Here is a 22,328-nt window from a genome sequence, read left to right as displayed (position 1 = left end):
TGTTAGTAGGTTTCTTCTATGCATTTCTTTGGAGGTCTTTAAGCAGAGGCTTGACAACCATATGTCAGGAGTGCTCTGATGGTGTTTCCTGCTTGGCAGGGGGTTGGACTCGATGGCCCTTGTGGTCTATTCCAACTCTATGATTCTATGTGAGGAACTTGGATACGTGAGCAAAACAACCTATATGAAAAGGCATAAAATCTTAATTTGCCTATATATATATATATATCCATTCTGTCCCTTTCTTTTAGGTCATATCTGACTCCTGTCCGGGATGAAGAAGCAGAATCTCTAAGAAAGGCACGATCCAGGCAAGCTCGCCAGACTCGTAGATCTACACAGGTACGGAACAATAAATCTTTATGGCCTGTTAGATGTGGGCTATTTAAAAAATAATTATATAAGTAGAATTATTTAATGCATCCTGTGAAGATGCCTAACACTTCCCCACTCACACTTCATTGCTGAGTTATCCTTTTGAATGAAGTTGCATTATTTCTGGAAGACATCCAAGATCACACACCTGTGAATCTCCAAAGAAGGGAATTACTTCCATATTATACATTTGAGAGACAAATAAATTGGTCTGTAAAAGCTCCTGTAAAAGGAGATTATGATTTTTTTTTCTTAATGGAAGAATGCTCAAGGAAAGCGTTGTCCATGGGTAGCAATGTTGCATTGTAATGTTCTCTCTTAAAAACATCTCTGTATCTGCTATACAATGACATTATCAACCACTGATGTTTGTGATTCTGTATTTATCATTTCTTCCTTCTTTTAAGCTGATTGATATATTAAAGTGGTGATTGCTAACTTTCATGCCACTGGGTCTGACCTATAATTAGAAATTGGCTGAGCTTGGGCTTTGTGGCAAAGGTAATATAATTTGTGTTGAGCTGTGGATTCAGTGTAAGAGGTGTAATGTTAACAAATACAGTCATACATCATGTTGCGTCTGCTTCATGGTTACTTTTCAAGTTGTGTCCCGCAGCAACCTGGAAGTACCAGAACGGTTACTTCCAGGTTTTGCCGCTTGCGCATGAACAGAAGCGCTAAATCGTGCTGTGTGCGTGCGCAGACGTGGCATTTCTGGATGCAAACGCTTCAAGTTGTGGACGTGCCTCCGGGATGGATTACGTCTGCAACTCGAGGTTCCACTGTATAGGTATAATAGACTTGACTTTCTCCCATTTCCCAGGGTGTAACACTTACAGATCTTCAGGAGGCAGAGAAAACCTTTAGCCGATCTCGGACAGAGCGGCCCGAACAGCCAAGTGAAAAATTGGAAAGAACTGAAGCAACTGAGGAAGACCGTGAGAGGCAGGCACAGACTGCAGCAAGGGAACCTGGGGAGACCCGCTCACGATGGAACAGAAACTTGGATGAAGAGGTGAGTAAAACTATTGTAGTAATGCCAAAGTTACAGGTTTGATCCCTGAATGAGACATCTGCATATTCCTGCATTGCAGGGGCTTGGACTAGACAATCCTCTTAGAGTCCCTTCCAACTCTATGATTCTGTGTCCAGCTACCTTTTTTCAAAATGTTTTTATGGCTTGAAATGAGCACCAGGTTTTTAATTATTCTGCTTTAAAGGTATTAGGGAAGATTGGATCCACTTTTTGAACGTAAGCACTGTAGCTGTCAGATGTTGCTTTGCTTTCCACTTCACCATTCATTTATTATGCCCAACAATAAAGAAAACCTATAAGTGTAAAGGAATACAAAGTGTAATGAGAAAATCATGCTGAGTGTTCAAAATGAATATTTGTTCTTTCCAAATACTTGAACTGTAACTAATCAGAAAGCTGTATTAGCAGTGTTGTCGTTTTATTAACATTTGAAGGGCATGTCTAGATGATAGAACTTAATAAATGTCATTTTAAATAGTTTCCATACAGACTTTCAAGGGTTGTAATATTTTTAACTGACAAATGATTTTCATCTTTGTCTACAACTGTGAGATGATACTACCTAATGTAGATTCTCTGACCATACAGTCATTTTTTTCTTTTTCCCTTAAACCACAAGGCAATTTTTATGATAGTTTTGGAGATGTGCTCATATCTGTAGGCTTTTAAATGGTTTCTCTTGCATTTAGATTGTAGGAATGGTTCTTGTTGGGCATGACTCAAACTAGGTTTCCTGAATCTGCTAATCCACGTCTAAACACACGTGGAATCATTCGCAAGATTGGGATACATACAGATTTTGACCACAAGGTGACAGGGTGACAGTACAAAGTTGTGTTGCAGTGGGGGGGAGTGTCTTCACCCCTAGACACTAGATGATCTATGTTTTTCTGTCTCTGAAATCATTATGAACAAAGATAGATTTTAAATCTTCTTTTTCACACTATCATTATTATAAGTAAAATAACCTTTGTCTCCTATCTCAAATGATCATTCTTGTTCTTTATAGCCACCCTAAATCAGAATGGAATGAACCTTTCTATAGTCTAACTCCATTAACAGAGTATGATTAAAGATTGAGGAGAAAACTTGTACTTTGCTAGCTGTTAATTATCTTCTTATTAAGTCATTAATTCTGCTCATTTGTCTTTCAGTCTGTTGGTCAACGATTGAGGGGCTCGGCGCAGCAAGACAAACCCACAAGCCCCATCTCTCCTTCATTAGCTCCTTATCTTTATTCAAGTTCTCACCTTCCCAGGACAAGTAGATCTGTATATTCTGATTCTGTGAACCCATCAGACTTCCAAAGCACATCTGCTGCTGACATGGAGAAAAATGGTATTTACTATTGTAATTACAATATTGTACAAATCTTTTGAGTTTGTTTTTGTACCAGATAGTGACTGTGTAATACTATACTTCATACTTGACTAAGAAAATTGAAGAATACCCAAGGAAAGCTTCTTCACCCTTAATATATAGTACAATATATTACAATATATAGTATTTGGAATGCTGAATCTTCTTTGTCTGGGTTAACAAAGCCAGTATCAACTGCAACCCACCATGCCCTGGGCCCTCTGATCTCTCACTCCACCAGCAAAAATAAGACACCTATCCACATGATGCTGACAAAAAAAGCACCACTCGTATACTCTGTGGAGAAGGAAAGTTTAGTCTCTCTCACCCCCCTTCTCCTTTACTTTCTTCCCTCTCCCTCCCCCACTTCTCTTACCCCCTCATTGCCTACAACATAAATGTCTCAAATTGACAGTATTTGATGGGTATGAAAATATGATTTGGAAATAGAGACACTGAATGTACTCTTGTTACTTATGGAAAATCTTTTAATAAAAACATTTTTTAAATAAAAAAAAGCAATGAAATAACACCTCTAGGAATTTGAGCCCCTCCTGAAGAATCACGTTAATCTCAGTTGAATGTTTCTTTGAGCTAATGGCTTCACATCATATTAAAGTACATCTGCTTTAGGGAGGATCCACTGCTTGGTCTTTGAAATTAAAAAAATAATAATATAAATTGTAAAGTGTTTAGAATGGAAATCTTTATGTTGGTATTAATTTGCCTTAATTTGAAAATGTTTCCATGGTATTGGTAAATCAATTTACCAGGCTATTTATAGCTAAAACTATATTTCTTTGGACAGAATATGAAGATCAGGATTTGGATGACAGAACTTCAAACAAGCAGTCGGTTAGAGAGAGGAGGCGGCCGAAAGAGAGACGAAGAGGCACAGGGATCTCTTTCTTTACAAAGGATGTAAGTAATGACATTCCTGGTGGAATTGAAGGCGGATGAAAAATTAACCAAGTTGCACATACCAATTGCTAGGGAGGCAAAATCTAAACTGGAAGTGCAAGATCCATCTGTGAAAATGAGAATACTGTTTCAATGCTATTTAAAATGTAAATGAGTCAGCAATCACTGTCCTGGCCCTCAGACTCCCAGCTCTTGTTCTGGTAAATATTTTAATGCTCAGATCAGTTCAGTACAGTACATAAAGCACACAAAATGGCATACATTCTTTAAAAATGAAAGTGACCTTCAACAAATGCCCTCCAGTTGCATGAGGCTGCTCATGAACCTGAAGGTTTGCTGTAACTCATGCGCTAACCATAGTTTACTGTGGTGTGAAGGCACTGTCAATATCTGAATTGACCCTGCTTGTAATATTTTTCAAATACTTTATTTCTTTCTTTTCTAAAAAGCAAGTTACTTTTAGGGAACATGATTGCATCCCATGATGATGAAACTCACTGTTTTTCTGTTCTGTTTGACTGAAGCAGTAATTTATATGGTGGTGCATGGTTTCAAGGATTAATTATTAGAAGCTTCCAAACTGTATAGTCTTCTACTTTCTGTTAAGATATTTTGTATAGATAGATATCTTAAAGTATTGTGTCTTGCTACCTAAACCTTTCTTACTACAAATATATAGGAAACCAGTGCTTCATTTGAAATGTTCATGGTATTATTTCTTTTCCCCTCCTTTTGATTTCCTAGGATGATGAGATGGATGGTACTGAAGAAGTGAAAGAGGACAGGGTAAGTGAACAATCTAAAGCATATATGTGTATTTGTTCATTCTTATGAATCTTTGGCCACAGGATAGTTCTCAGTTCATTTGCATTTTGAGAATATGTACGTGAAAGTGCGCTTTGAAATGTTTTTCTGGAGTTTGTACCTGAATCTAGCAATAGGCCTAGTATTCTCTTCTTGTTGCATTATCATTACTTTAAAGTAATATAATTCTGTAGCTCTTTTTCTTGTTCATTGGACTGTAGGATATTTTTCAGTGTGTTCAGTGTGTCAAAAGCAAGCGAAAAGGTACTTAGGTTTGTGCTAAAATTCGAGGTGCGCATTGACCACCAAGTTAGGTTTGAACCACAATTCAGTGCTTCAGAAATATACAAGACTTGATCTGAAATGCTTTGGAGACTGACTGGTTGTGTCATAATCCAAATTCCAGTTTGGAAAAAGTGAAGCTTTGTGCCTGCCCTACTTACTAATAAGGGAAATCCCAAGATGGCTGTAACTTTCCCCCCTTTGATAGAATTTAGGTGTCCTCAAATTATTGTACAAAATTCTGCCTGCTTCTTTTATAGTCTGTCAGTCTCATTATGCTTTCTTTCAGCAGCATTATAGGCAAGCATGCTCTTTTCTACAAAATCACTGGCAGAGGGCCATTCTCCACTTAAGGCAGGCCCATCCACATCAGTAGTGGAGATAACATTCCCTGAGCAACATGTGAGAAAGAAATGCAAACTTTCCCTAGGCAAAAGAACAGATGACCTCATTCTTGATCCTACAGCTAAATTTTGCACAGCATTATTTAATGTTATGGTAGATGAAACAATTGCTCACCTAGGTAACAGGTTTAAGCAAATGTTGCAGTTGAAGGAAAAGTATGAATTGATAGTTGATGTTAAATATTTGGCTAAAATGGAAGATGATAACATTGGAAAGGACTGCAAAGATGTATTTTTGCTCCTTGAGAGAGAGAGAATGATTCAGCAGAGTTGCTGTCTCAGATCATGATTTTTTTGTTTTGTTATATAATCAATCTCTAGAAAAATGCACAGGGACGCAGGTGGTGCTGTGGTCTAAACCACAGAGCCTAGGGCTTGCTGATCAGAAGGTCAGTGGTTCGAATCTCCGCGATGGGGTGAGCTCCCATTGCTCGGTCCCTGGTCCTGCCCACCTAGCAGTTCGAAAGCATGTCAAAGTGCAAGTAGATAAATAGTTACCGCTCCGGCAGGAAGGTAAACGGCATTTCCATGCACTGCTCTGGTTCGCCAGAAGCAGCTTAGTCATGATGGCCACATGACCCAGAAACTGTCTGCGGAAGAGACAAACGCGGGCTCCCTCGGCCAGTAAAGTGAGATGAGCGCCACAACCCCAAAGTCGTCCATGACTGGACCTAACAGTCAGGGGTACCTTTACCGTTTTAGAATAATGCAGAGCTTCATAAGTGTAATAGTCAAGGTATTTATATCAATTTATGTGTAGTACTTCACATTACTCTCACTTTAGTTGTACCTGTTATGTTTAGTGAGAGGACAGTTTCAAAGTTGGAACTGATAAAAATTATCTGTGCTCTTTTGTGTTGCAAGATCACTTAGTCATGCTTATGGTTCTTGGCTTCATCTGCCCAGACTGCCATTAATCCATTTGGCTATAGTCACACATGGTTTTGTTCATGAACATCCATGATGGTGTTTCATCAGACCATCATGACATCATTGACAAAAATCTCATAGGCTGCTGCAGCCAACCACATTAAATGGAAGGATGGGCACAATGAGACTGTCAGGGCAAAGGACATGGAAGATGCTGCAGGGAATAGTATCAAAGCAGTGCAAATGTATTAGGATGAAATGCAGGGGCACTTTTGGAAAGTTATCTGATGTCATGTTTTCATAAGTACTGCTGGCTCTGCCAAAAATGATTTTGATATGATTTAATGATTTAGGACATCACTGAATGACCAAATCACATAGCAGAATTGCCACTAGAGGGAGCATGTTCTGCAGCTATCAAAGTATGAAGTGAGAAACTAATAACTTTATGTAAGAACTTCCAGTAAGAGGAATTGGGATTCTTAATAAATTTGGACTGAAAATTGCTTCTCTTAAAACAAATAATAGTGCAGCATTTCTTCCTTCAAATAAGCTTTTCAAAGATATTTGATGTTAGAAGTGAGATAAATAAACAACAGTTGGGTAGTCTTGCTGAAATCATATTTTTTTTTTGGTTGGGACTCATTTTGAATTTTTTCCTCTAACTGTAATAATTTGGCCAGATGTTGATCTTGTGTGAACCTCACATGGAATTATATGTACTGTTAGAACCTGCCAGATGGACAGAAAGCTAAGTACTAGCACAGAAGCTGGCTTGATTTGAGGGTGGTTTGTGTGTGTGTAAAAAAATGCTACTATGAGGCTGTTATGAAAAGTAAATCTAACTTAATCTATTAAAGGTAAACACACTAAAAATGTAAATCTGTAACAGCTTGTTTCAAAAATGTGGAAAAGTTGTACATGTGAACTTCTGCTTGTGCAATGCTTGATACAATCCAGTTTATAATTCTGTGGTTGCAACAGGTGACATAAAAATTGTAGAGCATCCATCTGCTAAAGCAGGGATGGGTTCATCCCCCAAATGTTGTTGAACTCCAGCTCCCAGCATTCCTGACCATTAGCCATGCTAACATGGACTGATGGGAGAGGGAGGCAAGCAGTCTATGGAGGGTTACATGTTTCCTGTACTTGCAGTAAAGAACATGCTAGGAATACAAACTGAAACTGGATGTGTTTGGAAATTATGTAGTTGGAATTCACCTGTCCTGTGGCGTGAGTTGCTGATCACCTGATTGGTTCAAATTCACGATCTTAAATTTGTTGGTGTTTTTCTAGTTCTTTTTGAGAATTCAGTGAAATATCTATGCTAATATTTCAGCTTTAAAGGTGAGTTGCAGGCTTGTGCTGATCTCTTGTATATTTAACACTTGCTTTGTTACAAAGGTGCTACACCTTCTGTTCTCATCATGCACTTAACAGTTTAGCGGAAAGTCCCCCCCCCCCCGCCCCATCACACTGCTACTCCTACAGACCTTCCATAAAATCTTCCATTCATTTCTCTGCTTTACTGTCATGGTGTTCTCCAAGAGCAAAGTCTTTTATGTGTGCCTGCAGTAGCTTTTTGTTTTCTGGGATCGGACTACCTAATATGGTGAGGTATGCCCCAGTCAGACACTGCTACAAGTTCCTTTGAAGCAATGGAGTTTGCTTGGTAGTAATGTTAGGTGAGCCTCTAGCAGACTAATATGGAAGAGCAACAAATAGTGAACAGTAACATGTTGTGCTTTTAACTATTTTTGTAAATAGAACAGTTGTGATGCACAATTCCTTTTTTGGGAATCCAGAGAGCACTGCCTAGAAGGGCATTTTTCATGTTATTTTATTTCCTAGCAGAGAGGCTGTATAGCACTTGGAAAGCTTTCATCCTGGCTTATGTGCAGTGTGGGAGAAAAGGCAATTTTTAGATTATGATAAGATAAAACATTTAATTATGAAAAATGGTGGGGACATACCTTTGATTTACTAGCTTTCTAATAAAGATCCCTGTGCTCAGAGGTGGATTGTAGACCTGTTTCCCCTGCAGGAAACACAGTTGGCAGACTAGTAAGAAGTGAGGAAAAAATGACAGAAAATTCATTGAAGTCGCTGATCTATAGCAGTCCTAAACTGAAAGCTATTTATGTATTTAAGTGTAATTTAGGACTCGTGATCAACCAGAATATGAGGAGCACAGTAAATTAGAATTCTGATATATGGGATCTTTTTTTTCTTTACACTATTATTTCATATGTGTGTATCTGAGTACGTTCCCATATTTTGTTCAAGCTTATGCTCACTCATAGTTGTAGGAAGTAAGTTTTCCATGCTATTTTGCAATCCTCCTTATGCTGAACTTAAAATTGCTGAACTTTAAAGCCAAAATAAAGCTAAGTGGCACCTGGCTAGTTCTGTTTAAAGACACCTATCATTTCGGGGCAGAATGTTATTGTAAAAATTGCACACAAGTCTAAAAGTATGTCATATAAAGTAAGGTTATGTTGGTCTTCATTGCTGCCTGTGAATAAATTATAATTTAAACTTAGAATTGCTGTTGCTGAACCCTTTCCTATCCAGCTCATTACAGTTGGATGCGAATTGAAGTCCAAATGATGGATGGGAAACAGAAAAAAGATAGTTCAGTTAATGTTTCCGAACATAATTTGTGGAAGTTGGGCGAGCCTTCTCTACCTCAGACATTCAACCTGATGTACTGTGTCAGACTAATAGCCTCTGTAGCCCAGTCTATGTTCTTGGATGATGGCCAGTACCGAGCAAAGCATTTCAAAGTGTTCAGTAGCTGCAAGTCTACGGTGGAGTGGTTTGTCTGCTGTAAACAAGGCTACTTAAGTCTGTCCCGAGTAGCTTTGTATGTCTTGGGGAAAATTAACTGCAAATGAGAGGGAAATCATTTATCCATTTATTTTAATTTTAAGGGAAATAATGAAATTAGGCTAAGCCTACTGATGAAATGTTTCTTTTCATATTTCTTTTTGAAAAGTAGAAATCATGAGACCATAATGTCTTTAGAAACTTCCTGTGAATGAAACCTATGATTTCTAAATTACAGTATTTCAGAGTTGAATGTTGGCTTGCTTTGAATATAGTCATTCCTCTCTTTTGTGTGGACCAGGCATTCCCAACCTTTGGACCTCCAGATGTTTTAGACTACAATAACCACCATCCCTGACCACTGGTCCTGTTAGCTAGGGATCATGGGAGTTGTAGGCCAAAACATCTGGAGGGCCACAGGTTGGGGATGCCTGGTGTAGACTATTGGGCAGCAGGGTGGGCCGCACCCCAACAACAGTCCCACTTTGTCCCTAGTGTCCAACACCAGGCACAAACCCTTAAAAGCAGTATCCAACCTGATGGGAAGCCTGGAAAGGGAATGCTTCTAGACCATTGTGATATTTCCCCAGAGCTCAAATATATGTTGATGTTGTACTAGTTAACTTGGAGGTCAAAGGTGGAAGATACCACCTCCATCTTATTTATCCTCCAAAGGCTCAGTGACACAGACCAGGTATATGCAATATGTTGAGCATATACCCGTAAAATAAAGTATGCAATGAAACAAGTCTATCAATTGAATGGTATGAAAGTTCACTCCTTTTCATTAGCACTGCAGTGAAGTGGAAGTGTGTGAAGTTTTATAGAATAGCACAGCTCTTCTTGTAAAAGAGAAAATGCAGGTGTGGTATGAGCTGCCCTACTGAGAATGGAAATAACTATCAACAGCAGCTGTCTCTCTATTAAGTATGAATCAGTTGATCATTAGGAAGTTGTTGGGAGTTTGGTTGCTTTTCAGGATTTTAATACAATAGACATTAATTAGTATTAGGCACATTTCATCCCTAACTCATGAGAGTCAAATAATTTACATACATACCTGCCCACACATCCAGCCTGCTGTTCCAGAACTAATGTGTAGGAATTGCAACCTGTACCAGAGGATGTTGCAGTACCTTCTCAGTAGTCATGCCCACCCTGTGGAATGCTAAAAGATGTTAAAGAGATAAATAATTATATGACCTTCCGTGGACATCTGAAGGAAGCCCTGTATCAGGACGCTTTTAATGTGTGATGTTCTGTTGTGTTGTTGCTGTTGTTCTGTTTCTGAATATCATTTTGGAAGCCACCCAGAGTTGCTGGGGCAACCCAGTCAGATGGGCTAGGTACAAAAAATAAATTATTACCATATTATTATTATTATATACCAGTCCACGTATATGGTTTAGAATAGCTACAAAGTGCCATCATGAATCCGACAATCTTGTACTGATTACTGAATTCAGACTACCATGTGGACATTCTACCAAGACTCCTCTTATTGTCTTTCAGGCCCCAATAATACAGTGTGGTGATGCAACTACTTTTAGTAAAGACTACAGCATCATGAATGGATTGGCAGGGATTTCAGCCCAGTTGGCTTGCAAAGCACCAAATTCATAACATGCCATATTTTTCGCCCTATAGGGTGCACCGGCCCATAGGGTGCACCTAGTTTTGGGGGGTGGGTATATAAAGGGGGAAAAATATTTCCCCCCCAGGAACGGGGCTGGGGCGGGGGAAGCCCGAGCTTCCTCCGACCCCAGCCCCCAGAACGGGCTGTTATCCGCAAGCCTTGGGAGCCCGGCAGGAACTTCCGCCGGGCTCCCAAGGCTTGCGGAGAGCTGCCCGAAGCCCAGGGCACGCTGCTCAACGCGCCCCAGGCTTCGGGATGCGGGCTGCTATCTGCAAGCCTAGGGAGCCCGGCGGGAACTCCCGCCGGGCTCCCCAGGCTTGCGGATAGCTTCCTGAAGCCTGGAGAGCGAGAGGGGTCGGTGCACACCGACCCCTCTCGCTCTCCAGGCTTCAGTGAAAGCCTGCATTCGCCCCATAGGACGCACACACATTTCCCCTTCATTTTTGGAGGGGAAAAACCTGTAAAAAAAAAGGTTAGTCCACATTGCTGGATGTCACATCTGGTTTTCTTGCTGCCACAGCCTGCTTGAAGTTGTTTGCAATAGTGATGTTTGGATTTAATGCTGACTCCTATTTATCTGGACTACTGTAAATTACACCCAATTCTGTGCATGCTTTTTGGTCTGCAAAGTCCCACTGTATTCACTGTGACATTCTTCCTCATAAGACTGCATAGGATGGCATTCTTAGTGATGTCAGTGGTTTACATGCTTATAAATTAGAACCTTATATTCTGCCTATGTTTAAGTGATGGTTATTTTTCAGAAAGCAGTTCTGGAACTAGAGGAAAGCATATCCCTCTTACTAAAACAACATGGTGTGTTCTGGTATTTGACTTATAGGAAGCACCTGCTTTGTATTCTCGTTCTTTCTGAAGTAATGAATACTGTAAAATTTACTCTTTTTTCTTTACTTTGTTCTTGGTTCTTTTGTTTTAGTAGATTTGTTTTTAGGTGAATCTCCTCACAGTATACCAATGCTTTATAGTCATGGACTTTAGTCCCCGTCCCCCCCATAAAGTGGTCATTTTTTACTATAATTTGCTATATATGTGTATAACTTGGGGGTGGGGGTGCAGTAATGTGCTGGCCCTCTGTAGAATCTATTTCTTGACCTCAAGCCTAGGAAATTGTGGGATGTATCCACTTTGCTAGTCATTTCTATAAACAGATTACTGTTTTTAGTACATGCACATTCTGTCCCTCTTTAGCCACTCACATTTAAAAGAAACTGGCTGTTTCTAAAAGTTGCCGTCTTTAAGTATGATCAAACTTCTGCATGCGCCCAAGTTAGGGATTTTATTGGAGATGAATGAGAATATGTTCTCTGGGTTACCATCTTTTGCTTCTTCTTTCTTACCAGCTTTATAGATGAACTGAGCAAGAACTATGGTCTGAGGCTATCTTTTAGATATGGAAGATCAGCTGGCTTTATAGCAGGCCATATGAACTTTTGGACCCGGTACTTTATTCAACAACGATGAGGGAGATTACTTTTAATGATTTATTGTATAGTAGCTGATCAAGAAAGATCTCTGAATTACAGCTGGATTCTTCTGTATTTAATTGCTATGTGGGATCTTCTACTCTAATCCCTTTATTTCCAGGACTTGAGAACCTACTACATGGCAAAAAATCAGCAGTCAGTACATTGCAGGCAAAGGGCTTTGCTTGTCTTCCTTTTATGGGAAATCACTGCAGTGTTTTTCGTCATGTTTATATCTCAGCCTAGTGCCAATTCCCCCTCCAAAAAATGTTTTACAGTCTCTCTTACAGGACATGAGCTTGCCGTCATACATTAGAATCAAAGACATTATCCCTGTCATAATCAGGTTTGTGCTTATAACAGTAAAGCAGAACGATAGATTACATGTGGGACCTGCCACATAGTACTGCACTGTGGAGTGATCCTGTTGAGGGTTCCAATCAGCCACGACCTCTTTCAGAATGCAGTACTCCATTCCATTCTCCTGCTTCCTTTATTTCCTGTTTTTTCTTCCCTCCATCAGCCGGCCATCATTTTGTGGCCACTGAGCATGCTCCGCCCTCTTTGGAATTCCCCCACAAGCCTGCTGATAGCCTCCCTTTTTGAATGAATGGTGCCGTCTGAGCTGCCTAAACATCCACATTCATCCCTGAACTTCTGCCACAAAATGTTTTTAAAATAAGTAGTTACATTTTGTGAAAACTACCAAATATTTTGACAGTGTTGTTTGCATTTGTAATCAAAATGCATGTCGCTGACCTTTGTTCTAGCTGAGGCCTAAGTATAGGAACAAGTCAGTTCAGATCATGCAATGTTTCTTGTCATAAGGGTTTTCCTGTGATTGAGGCAGTCTGAGATTTGATGAAATATTTGCACAGGGCTATCTAGCACTTTACTATCATTTTATTTAAAAGTAAGAAGCAATACTAAAAGTACTTTCTCTGTATTGACTTGAAATGCTTGCGTATAGGATAGCATTCTGAAACTCTTACACAATCTACATAGTGTGGAATACCTTGTAGTACCATGTGATGAACAATAACAGGGTTGCCAACTTTTGGGGGCCAGTGGGCATACTTGGAATTTTGATAAAGTGCCATAGAATTTTGAAAAAGCTGCTTACCAGAATTAGAGCACATAATGACTGTCCCATCTAAAAGAAAAAGAGAGATAGAAAGCGCCACAAGATGGTCAGGCAGGCTCCCCATAGCAAATCAGTGGAGAAGAGACTACATCAGCTACCATTACACTCACAGAGAGATGCCCTTTTTACCTTTCCTCTGTTCAGAATGGGTGGTATTGATCATGGTGTCTAATGAAATGCGGGCATGTTTAAAGGGGCTTGTTCAGTGTAGCTGACATCAAGCCAGTGCAAAGATAAACTGAGCAGGAGTCTGGTGCATTGTGAATTTTTACGGGATATTTCTTGAGACCTGTTGTGAGTACCGTAGGAGGTGTAGGCTGGCACACTGGTGCCTGTAAGTGGTGTGTTGGTGACCCCTGAAGTGTGGTACATAAGCTATTTTAACTTCAATTATCCTGCATGGATCCCAGAGAAGAACCAGTGTTTCATTTGGGGAATATAAGTAAGAGCACTCTCTAAATTTAAGCTATAGCTCTGAACTGAAAGTTCAGATTCAGGGAAAGAGATTACAAAGAGATGAAAATAACCCCATAGAATTAGAGGGGAAGGGTTATATATTCACAACCCAGAGGCTATAAGGATCTAGCACATAACTAATCTAGTACATAACACAGTATGCAAGCATGTAGATTGTTTAGGTAATGGGGAGAGAAAACAGAATAGAAAGACTTTGTTACTAAATCTACCACCTTCCATGTTAAATTTTAATAGAGATGCTAATAATAATAATAATAATAATAATAATAATAATAATAATAATAATAATAATAATAATAATTTATTACTTGCACTCCACCCTTCCAGCTGGCTAGATGGGCACTAGAATGAAGGGAATCAGCTAGAGAGTTAGAGAGTTATTGCATTGGAAACAGACAATGGGGAATATGCTTTTTTAGGATGATGTATTTTAAAGCTGTGGGACGCGGGTGGCGCTGTGGGTTAAACCACAGAGCCTAGGACTTGCGGATCAGAAGGTCAGCAGTTCAAATCCCTGTGACGGGGTGAGCTCCCGTTGCTCGGTCCCTGCTCCTGCCAACCTAGCAGTTCAAAAGCACATCAGTGCAAGTAGAGAAATGGGTACCGCTCCGGCGGGAAGGTAAACAGCATTTCCGTGTGCTGCTCTGGTTCGCCAGAAGTGGCTTAGTCATTCTGGCCACATGACCCGGAAGCTGTACGCTAGCTCCCTCGGCCAATAAAGCGAGATGAGCGTTGCAACCCCAGAGTCAGTCATGACTGGACCTAATGGTCAGGGGTCCCTTTACCTTTACCTATTTTAAAGCTATGGGGAAGGAAGTTGTGAGTGTGAGGTAGCTCATATCCCATAGTTAGTTTAGCTGACACTTTGGACATCAAGAAGAAAATGATTAAGATTGTCAGGTGGAATAACCAGCATTAACAAATCTTATACACATGGTTTAGGCTTCTTGACTTAATAGTTTAAAAGCAGAATTATAAGCAGTCTTCCTTGCCCCTTTCTCCCACTGGTAATATAAGACACAACTATTCTGGGGGGGGGGGATCATGAGAGGAACGAGGGGTGGCAAAAATCTATCACATGCCTGCTCCTGTTATAGTTCATAAATGTTGTGAGCAGGGATGCTGGTGAAGTTTCTGAGTGCAGCTGTGGGATCATCTAAAAGCCCACCATAGGTACTTTAATATGACCTTGTCATGATAGAAGAGCCCTGATGAAATTTTTCACTGGCTCGGATTAAAATTCCTAGCTCTACATGCCTATCTGTTCTGCCCTCCCCACCATTCTGTGATTCCCAGCACACGCCCCTCTCGTCTTTTTAAGCAGCGGCAGAGGTGAGTAACAAGTTATAGAAAAGGAAAGGGATTTTGTTTCCCGCCCTCCCCTCCAGGTTCTGATGCAATTGCAGATGGAATCTTTCTGGAAGTAATCTTTCTGAGCCTCTCAGATATTATAAAATATAGTCGGATCTTTCCCCCCAGAAGACCTTAAAGCAGCTCTAAGTTAATTCAAGGCAAGTTTCAGATAGCTTGCCGTCTTCAGTTGGGCTCTTCTTTGAGGACTCTTGTCAAAAAGTGGGTTATAATAATAATTTAGCAATGCCTCTGATGAATCCACTTTTTAAAAGCTTCATGTCTTCTGTCTAAGTTATGCCACCCATATTATGTTCTTACAGGACTAATGTGTGGCTATTGAAGTTTGCAGGAAGTACCTTCTGTAGGCTTGGGCACTGGGACTGGTGAATGAGACATAACCAGTGTTTGAGGCCTTATTAGTAATAAGATTATACACAGTCACAATGTTGATGTTCCTCCTAGTGATTTGGCATTCCTACTCGGATCACTGAAAGGAAGCACATGGAATTGTGAGTGTTGTTGGCTCGGTTACTTCAAGTGGTGGTAAAGCTGCTACTGTGGAAGAGTAGCAGTCAACAGTTCATAACTATGGGTAGGCTGATACATTGGGGAAAGGTTTAGGTTTGTAGTAGTTGGGTTGTAACCAGTGAAATTAGTGAGAAGGATGGTCTAGTAAGTTTTATGGGTGATACTGATTTCACAAAGTTTAAGAAGCTCTAGACTGATTTCAGTTCCTTTTGTCTACATTGTTTTCAGTTCCTTTCTGTTTAAAATATCAACTGCTCAAAAGGTTTGGACTTTAATTGACAACATGCAGCAGCCTAAAACTGAACACTGACATTAAAGGTTCAGTGTGTTCTAAATTATGCTATCTATTAGCTGTACTTTGTCTTTAAACACACAGCTCTCCTCCCCCCTACCCCGCCCCAGCTCTTTCTAGCAGAGTCTAGCCACTGCTGATTATGAATCACTCCATTGTTCTTGGTATATTGACATAATGTTAGAAAAAAAGAAGTGGTGTGTGGAATTTGGAGATCCTTAACTCCACTTTGATGTCAAGCTGGGCTACCTTCAAGTTCTTTTGTATTCTGATACGACCTCTCTTGTCATGAGGTAGGCTACTTGAATAATTTTGCTTGGGAACACAAGCAATCATGGAAGAAAAAGCAGAAGTGCAAGATATTTAAAAACATGAATTAAGGTTGTTTTGAGATATGGGCCAATTATGCAAATAGGCATATTGGCAGCAAAGAGTTGCTTCATATGTATAAGAGGCTAAAAGTAATGTGTGTGCTTATTCTTATATTCTAACTCATTGCAAGAAGCTTTGCCTAAGAAAATAGGATTTAAAGCATCTGCTGTTCCCTTTTGTATCTTCAGCTGACTTGCTAATTCGTAGAAATTGTACTTGAATATGATAGTTGCTCTACTAGTTTCTTAATCAGGTTTGGCAAAACTAAATCTTATCAGTTATCTGATTACTCTTTTCACACACACCTCCTTCAGCTGCAGTGTAATAAAAGGTTTTGCCTAAACATATTTATTCCTAACACTACCTTACTGTGGAACTTGAACTTGAACCTAAATTTCAGTCCCTTAACTAATCACATAAATTAGATTTTACATAATTCTGTAACGCAGAGCCAGGCATTTATACTCGGAAGAATACACAGTAAGTTATCATTGTTAGCCAACATCCCTCTTGCATATTTTCCCAGTTAAGTACCTGTATGAATATTTGTTAAGCACAGTCATTATAATGCTAAGTGATATTTTCTCGTTCTCAATTGTATTTTGACTTGGAGATTGTTCAAGTGTTCTGAGAATTAAATAATTATCGCTGGTATTCTTGAATGCTAATTTGCTAAAGGCAAACTTTATTTTAGGTTTGCTTTTGAATGCTGTTGGAATCCCAAAGAATAGTGCATAGATTGTGTATGAGATACAAAATGTATCACACCCAAACCAATTTAGCATTAGCTTTACAGCTTGTACTAATTAGCTTTCAGTGTACTTGTTACCATCAGGTAATACTAGCTATACATTCAGCACAAGTGAACCCAATGTATGATAGAGTTAAAAGGAAATTAGAGTTTGCTTGGGCACACCTATCTAGCAACATGTTCATTTTTACTTAGAATTCAAACTTTTAAGAGATTTTTAACTTTCTTCTCCACAAATTTTGACTGCCTGGCAGTGGCATAAAATGTGAAAAACAAAAGAAAACCACCTTGTTAAAGAAGAAGCCCTAAATCATCCAACATGCTAGAAAAACTAGTGGCTGGAACTTAGACCTTGCAAGCAAGCTGACTGAATTGTGCTCTGACCTCATACTTCGAAGCCATCTGGGCTTGAGGAACGTTCAGCTTTCTTTCTCCTACAAGTAGCAGCCCAAATCCCAAGTTGAAAGTGAATCTATGCCTTTGGCCTCCCTCCAGCATTCCTCACTGAGCAAGTAAGGATTTGGAATGTCAGAAAATAGCAAGAGGGGAGGGTAGATAGAAGTGTGTGAAGGCGTTCCTAACTTGGAGCATGGAACAAAACACAGTTTCATCTGGACTGCCCCTTTCTGTAGCAGCATTTGTTCCTTATTTGTACTTTCTCCCTAATGATGCAGCCCTGCTCCAGCAACAGAGATCTGCCTCGACAAGGCTGTGGATTTAAAAAACTTTTCTGCTAAGGCGTCTTCCTAGCTGGATAAACTAGTAATCTTTAGGCTTTTGCCAATTTTGTTACCGGATTTCGTGCCATCATCGGTTGTTTGGAAATAGTCTGGCTTTGCTGTGTGAAAGCTCTGAATAGCAGAAAATCTTTTGGAAGACCTGAAGGCAGGTTTCAGACCTGACAGTGACATGCTCTAGCACTGTCCTCTGCAGAAGCTCCTGGGGGTCTGTCTTGTCATGATTAAAGCATTATGGAGAACAGCCCACTGTGACATTTGTTTCTGCAGTCGTCAGCCTGGTGCCTAGAAACTTGTAACTTTGAACACTGGCTAAAATACTATAATTGTCAAACTAGTTTCTTCTTGCTTTAGAAGGCACCACCCAGCTGCACATAGTGAGACAGAGGTGAAGAGTTGGATCTTGTTGCTACTGAGAGGTGACCTGTTGCCTTGCCTCCACCCTGAATGGACCATGTCGTCCTTGTATACCAGGAGTAAGGAGTTTACTCGAAACAGAAAGTCTCAGTCTGATTCTCCCCCATCGTCTCCTTCCCCGATTGCAAAGACACTCAGAGTAAGCAAAGAGCTTTTCATTTCTGTGTTATATTGTAACTTGCTAAGGGCTGATTATGTTCACAGATTCCTTGTGCCTTTCCCCACTTGAGTCTTTCTGTGTGATTCGTTTCTCTTCTGAAGGTGTCCGTGTGAAATAAAGCCTTGGCAAAGCTTTTCTGTAGAAGGAGCCTTCAACAGTATAGTTATGCAGGGTCTTCTCATCTTGCTATAGTTACTGATTCAGGGATTATAAGTAAATCACTTGAATTTGCTTCCTATCTCTTCACAGTCAACAGGAACTGCATTTGCTGAATATTTTTACTGGGAGGGCATCGGCTTTGAAATGAAAATGAGGCAAAACCTGAACAGCTTGTTAAACTGCTGTGTGCTTCTTATATTTCACAATATTTGCTAGCATTTTGAAGTTTGGACATCTGTCTTATCTGTAAAGGGCTGATGGAATATTATGACATGTAGTACTTTAAAGGTCCAGAAAATAGCCTTTTTGTGAGAGATACTGATGAAGTTGAGATATCCATAGTTCTAGCTGGCATTATTTTAAGTGTCAAGAGTTCCTGTTTGTAAGAAAGTATTAAAATCTTCTGAACACAAATTCTTTGTGAGTTTTCCTGAATCACTCTTATTTCTTTTTTTTAAAATAAAAAAGTAGCATGAGTCAATTTGAACATTCTTGCCATTTCCGATTACTTAATGGCACATAGAAACATTTCATACTTGTGTTGCCATGACCAGCAGAGACTTCATACAAATGCAAGTCTGATATTAACACTACTGTATCGTATAGTAGGTGAGAAATAGTAGGAAGATGATATAATAATCTAAAGCAGCTGCAATGAATATGTGCTATCAAAAATTCCAGACGTTTCTTTACATATCAGCAGTCAGCAAAGTGTAGGGAACTGGGTTAGCATTTATGGGAATTCATTTGCTACCTGAATAATGAGCCAGAGAAACTGGTGAATTTCCCCTTGTCTCTATTCCTTGTTTAGATTTCACTTTGATTTTAAAGCAAGCTGACTTTAGTGAGTCTGCATTATTAGTGGCAGACAATTAATTGTGAACTGGTACACTGAAAATTATCTTGGTATTTACCACAACATAAAAGCCTGTTAGATGCTCTTATGATTGTAACTTACCGTGCTGCCAAAGAAGAAAACTGGGAAGTAGCTACATATTTAAATTTAGTAACAGCTCTGCAGTACATCTTAGCTGTAACTAAACATAATGCTGAATACCTATTTTACGATGCGTGTCTTAATACTTGATGTGTAAGTGGATCATTTTGAGAAAAATGTATAAGTAATTGCATAGCATTTTCATGCATTTGGAGTCACAAAGAACATTTAAGGTACCGTAATTTTGGTTAGAGATTAACTTCCTGAGAAACTATGGGGTCAATGGCAACTTTAAAGATTTTGTTTAAGGTTCTAATGCACCTTTCCTAGTGCTATTCCTTATGTCAGGGGCTCATGTATTAATGGCTAAGCAAAGATCTTCTATTTTATTTATCATCCACGGGGATACCTGCTTAGCTTTCCCATCTCTTGCACTACTTCTTCACTTGAACCCACTTTTGCTGTGCTTCACATCTCTCATCCAGCTTCCCCACTCTCACTTTTGTTCTCCTTTGTGGCTCTTTAGGTGTCGGGAAGGGATTTGTGACCTCACTCATCCCTTTTCTGCAATCCCAGTTTGAGAAACACTGGGCGACAGGCATGTAAAGGCGCCATATAAAGAGAGAGGCTCCTTTCTGTACACTTGATTGCTTAATTGGGCAATTTTCCTCATCTGTCAATTAAACTTATTAGGATCTATTGTTAAGCAATTAAATCACTCCTTCATACTCTGGAGAACTCTTGTTGTACTGAAACAGTAAACAAGTTAATCAGGCTTCCATCACCTACACACCTTTCACTAGTTTTGTCTTATACAAGCACTAGTTCATTTCGAAAATGAAAGACCCATGAAAGGCCTTTTTTTTTGTATGTGGGACCGAAGCTTGTTCACTTAGGTAATTAGTATGCCCGTTGAGATAACTTTGCATCTTCACAAAATAAACGTGTAATAGAAATCAATTGCATGTATATTCTAAGGTGATTCAGTCTTCGTACAACTTCCAGCATTCTTTTTAGCTCTCTGCATGTGAGTCAGTCTCTCAGACAGTTGGCGTTTGCATGAAGTTATTGCTGTTCATGCAGCAGGGTAAAGTATACAGAAAGGGAAAAACAGGTTTTCCTCATGCTCTGACTGCCGTATTAGGAGATGTGTAGGAAGGTTCTTCTAGAGCTAATTGAGCCGCCACACTGATTTTCCTTTTGCTGGTCTTTCCCCGTGGTTTGACTTGTTTGCTTCAAATGAATCTTGACACTTTGCTCTGCTAGTGTTTCTTTGCAGTGCACCTGCTTTCTCTGACTATGTAGAGCTGGTGTACGTATAGTATTTTCTTTCAGCAGCATAATGGACTGCAGGGCATTTAGTTCCATTTTCCACTCCATGATTGAAAGACTAGATATTAAATCATGAGCCTTGAAGATCTGAATTGTAGGGAGGTGACAGTTGGCTGGGAAGAGAAGCTAGCAAAAAGGATAGTTTGACCATACAGAGTGGGCATGAATGCTTGAATTCATTATCTTATACGTGTACTCATATAATACATTATTAGGAAGAGAATAAAACTCTAATTGACAAATTGCATCAACAGGATTAAAGTTGTTTTCTCACAAATGATATGCCATGGCAGTGGGAGATCAGATTGTTAACTTAGTTAACTACCAAGGTGCCAAATTTGTTCTTAGTTGCCTCCCTGCAAAAGTAAAAGTAAAATCTTACTGTACTTTTTAAACCCTGAAACACTCTTGTAAGGATGCAGAGGGGTGAACAACGACACCCTCTTTTAAGTTTCCCTTGCAGAAGGTTGCCCCACTGCAAAAACAGAAGTGTGTCTCTAAATATTCCACAATCCAAAAATGCTTCTAAAGGAAAATATTTTAGAGAGGAAATGATACCAATGCATATGCATGTTTTTGCCTCCTCTCTATGTCTCCTCTATTTGCCTCTACTGATTCCCATGCCTCCTATTTGAACTTTAAAATTTAAAAAACAGTTTGAGGGACTGGTTAGAAGGCAGAAATTTGGTGCATGTATAGAGCGCTGAAAATGGCTTATTTGAGCAGCTTATCTTTGTACTAAATAGGTTAATAATTCTAAAATACAACTAATATTAATAATAGTAAACTACTACTATTATTCACATTTCAGATACTGTACAGTGACCATCGGTAGATGAATCTTACATTGAATTTAAGTTGACACGAGCCTTTCAGATGGTATCCACCTGAGGTTTACATCTATACTAAATATGTTCAGGTGTAGCCATAGGAATCCTGTGGCCCTTGGATGTTGTTGGACTTTTATCTTCTGTCATCCCTGATCATTGACCATGCTGTCTGAGCCTGATAGGAACTGGAGTCATCCTGCCTGCCTGAATAGCTCAGTTAGAGCGTGGTACTGATAATGCTAAGGTTGCAGGCTCAATCCCTGTATGGGACAGCTACATATCCCTGCATTGCAGGGGGTTGGACTAGATGATCCTCAGGGTCCCTTTCAAGTCTACAGTTCTATGATTCTGTGATTCTATGAACATTATGAGGGCAACAAGTTTTCTCCATCTGGATTATAGGGTCCCAGCTGCTCAAAATATTTGGATATGATTTTGGCACTAGAATACCCAGATTCAAATCTTAGATGTAGATCTACATGTAGATGTAGAGATAACTATCTAGTGGGATGAAATACTAATGTTTTAATACTTATAATGGGAACAACAAGGTATTTTGAAAATCTGACTGTCAGGCTTTTGTAAAAGGACAGGATATTGCACATCTGTATATATTATTCATGACAATATATTAATCGTAAGCATATTAATCTTACCCCATTGTGTTGCCCATTGTTCCAAATCACTGAAAACCTCCTTCATGAACCTATTCAGATTCAATATAATCATTTGAGAAATATCCAAAATACCTAAGTAAGTTAAAACCCTGTACACCAACAAAATGGCCAGTTATCAAATAAGGTATTTCAGATTTTGATTAATCAATTGTATACCCTGAC

The 22,328-nt window shown here is 39.5% G+C and overlaps 1 protein-coding gene across 6 annotated transcripts in view; it reads left to right on the top strand.

Moving 5' to 3' along the window:
- PPP1R12B (protein phosphatase 1 regulatory subunit 12B) overlaps positions 1 to 22,328 on the top strand; it is a 105,081-nt gene that overhangs the window by 50,405 nt on the left and 32,348 nt on the right. For 5 of the 6 annotated variants that reach the window (XM_081194674.1, XM_081194673.1, XM_081194677.1 and 2 more), the window contains 5 exons: positions 252 to 342; positions 1,199 to 1,390; positions 2,566 to 2,749; positions 3,579 to 3,691; positions 4,436 to 4,477. In XM_081194674.1, the coding sequence (XP_081050800.1) occupies positions 252 to 342; positions 1,199 to 1,390; positions 2,566 to 2,749; positions 3,579 to 3,691; positions 4,436 to 4,477 (622 nt within the window). Of the gene's footprint in view, positions 1 to 251; positions 343 to 1,198; positions 1,391 to 2,565; positions 2,750 to 3,578; positions 3,692 to 4,435; positions 4,478 to 18,008; positions 18,171 to 22,328 lie in introns of those variants that run through there. The other variant, XM_081194678.1, reaches the window with a different exon arrangement.

Source organism: Podarcis bocagei (assembly GCF_964188305.1).
Source record: "Podarcis bocagei genome assembly, chromosome: 5".
NCBI lineage: Eukaryota > Metazoa > Chordata > Lepidosauria > Squamata > Lacertidae > Podarcis > Podarcis bocagei.
This window is presented reverse-complemented; position numbering and strand designations above follow the sequence as displayed.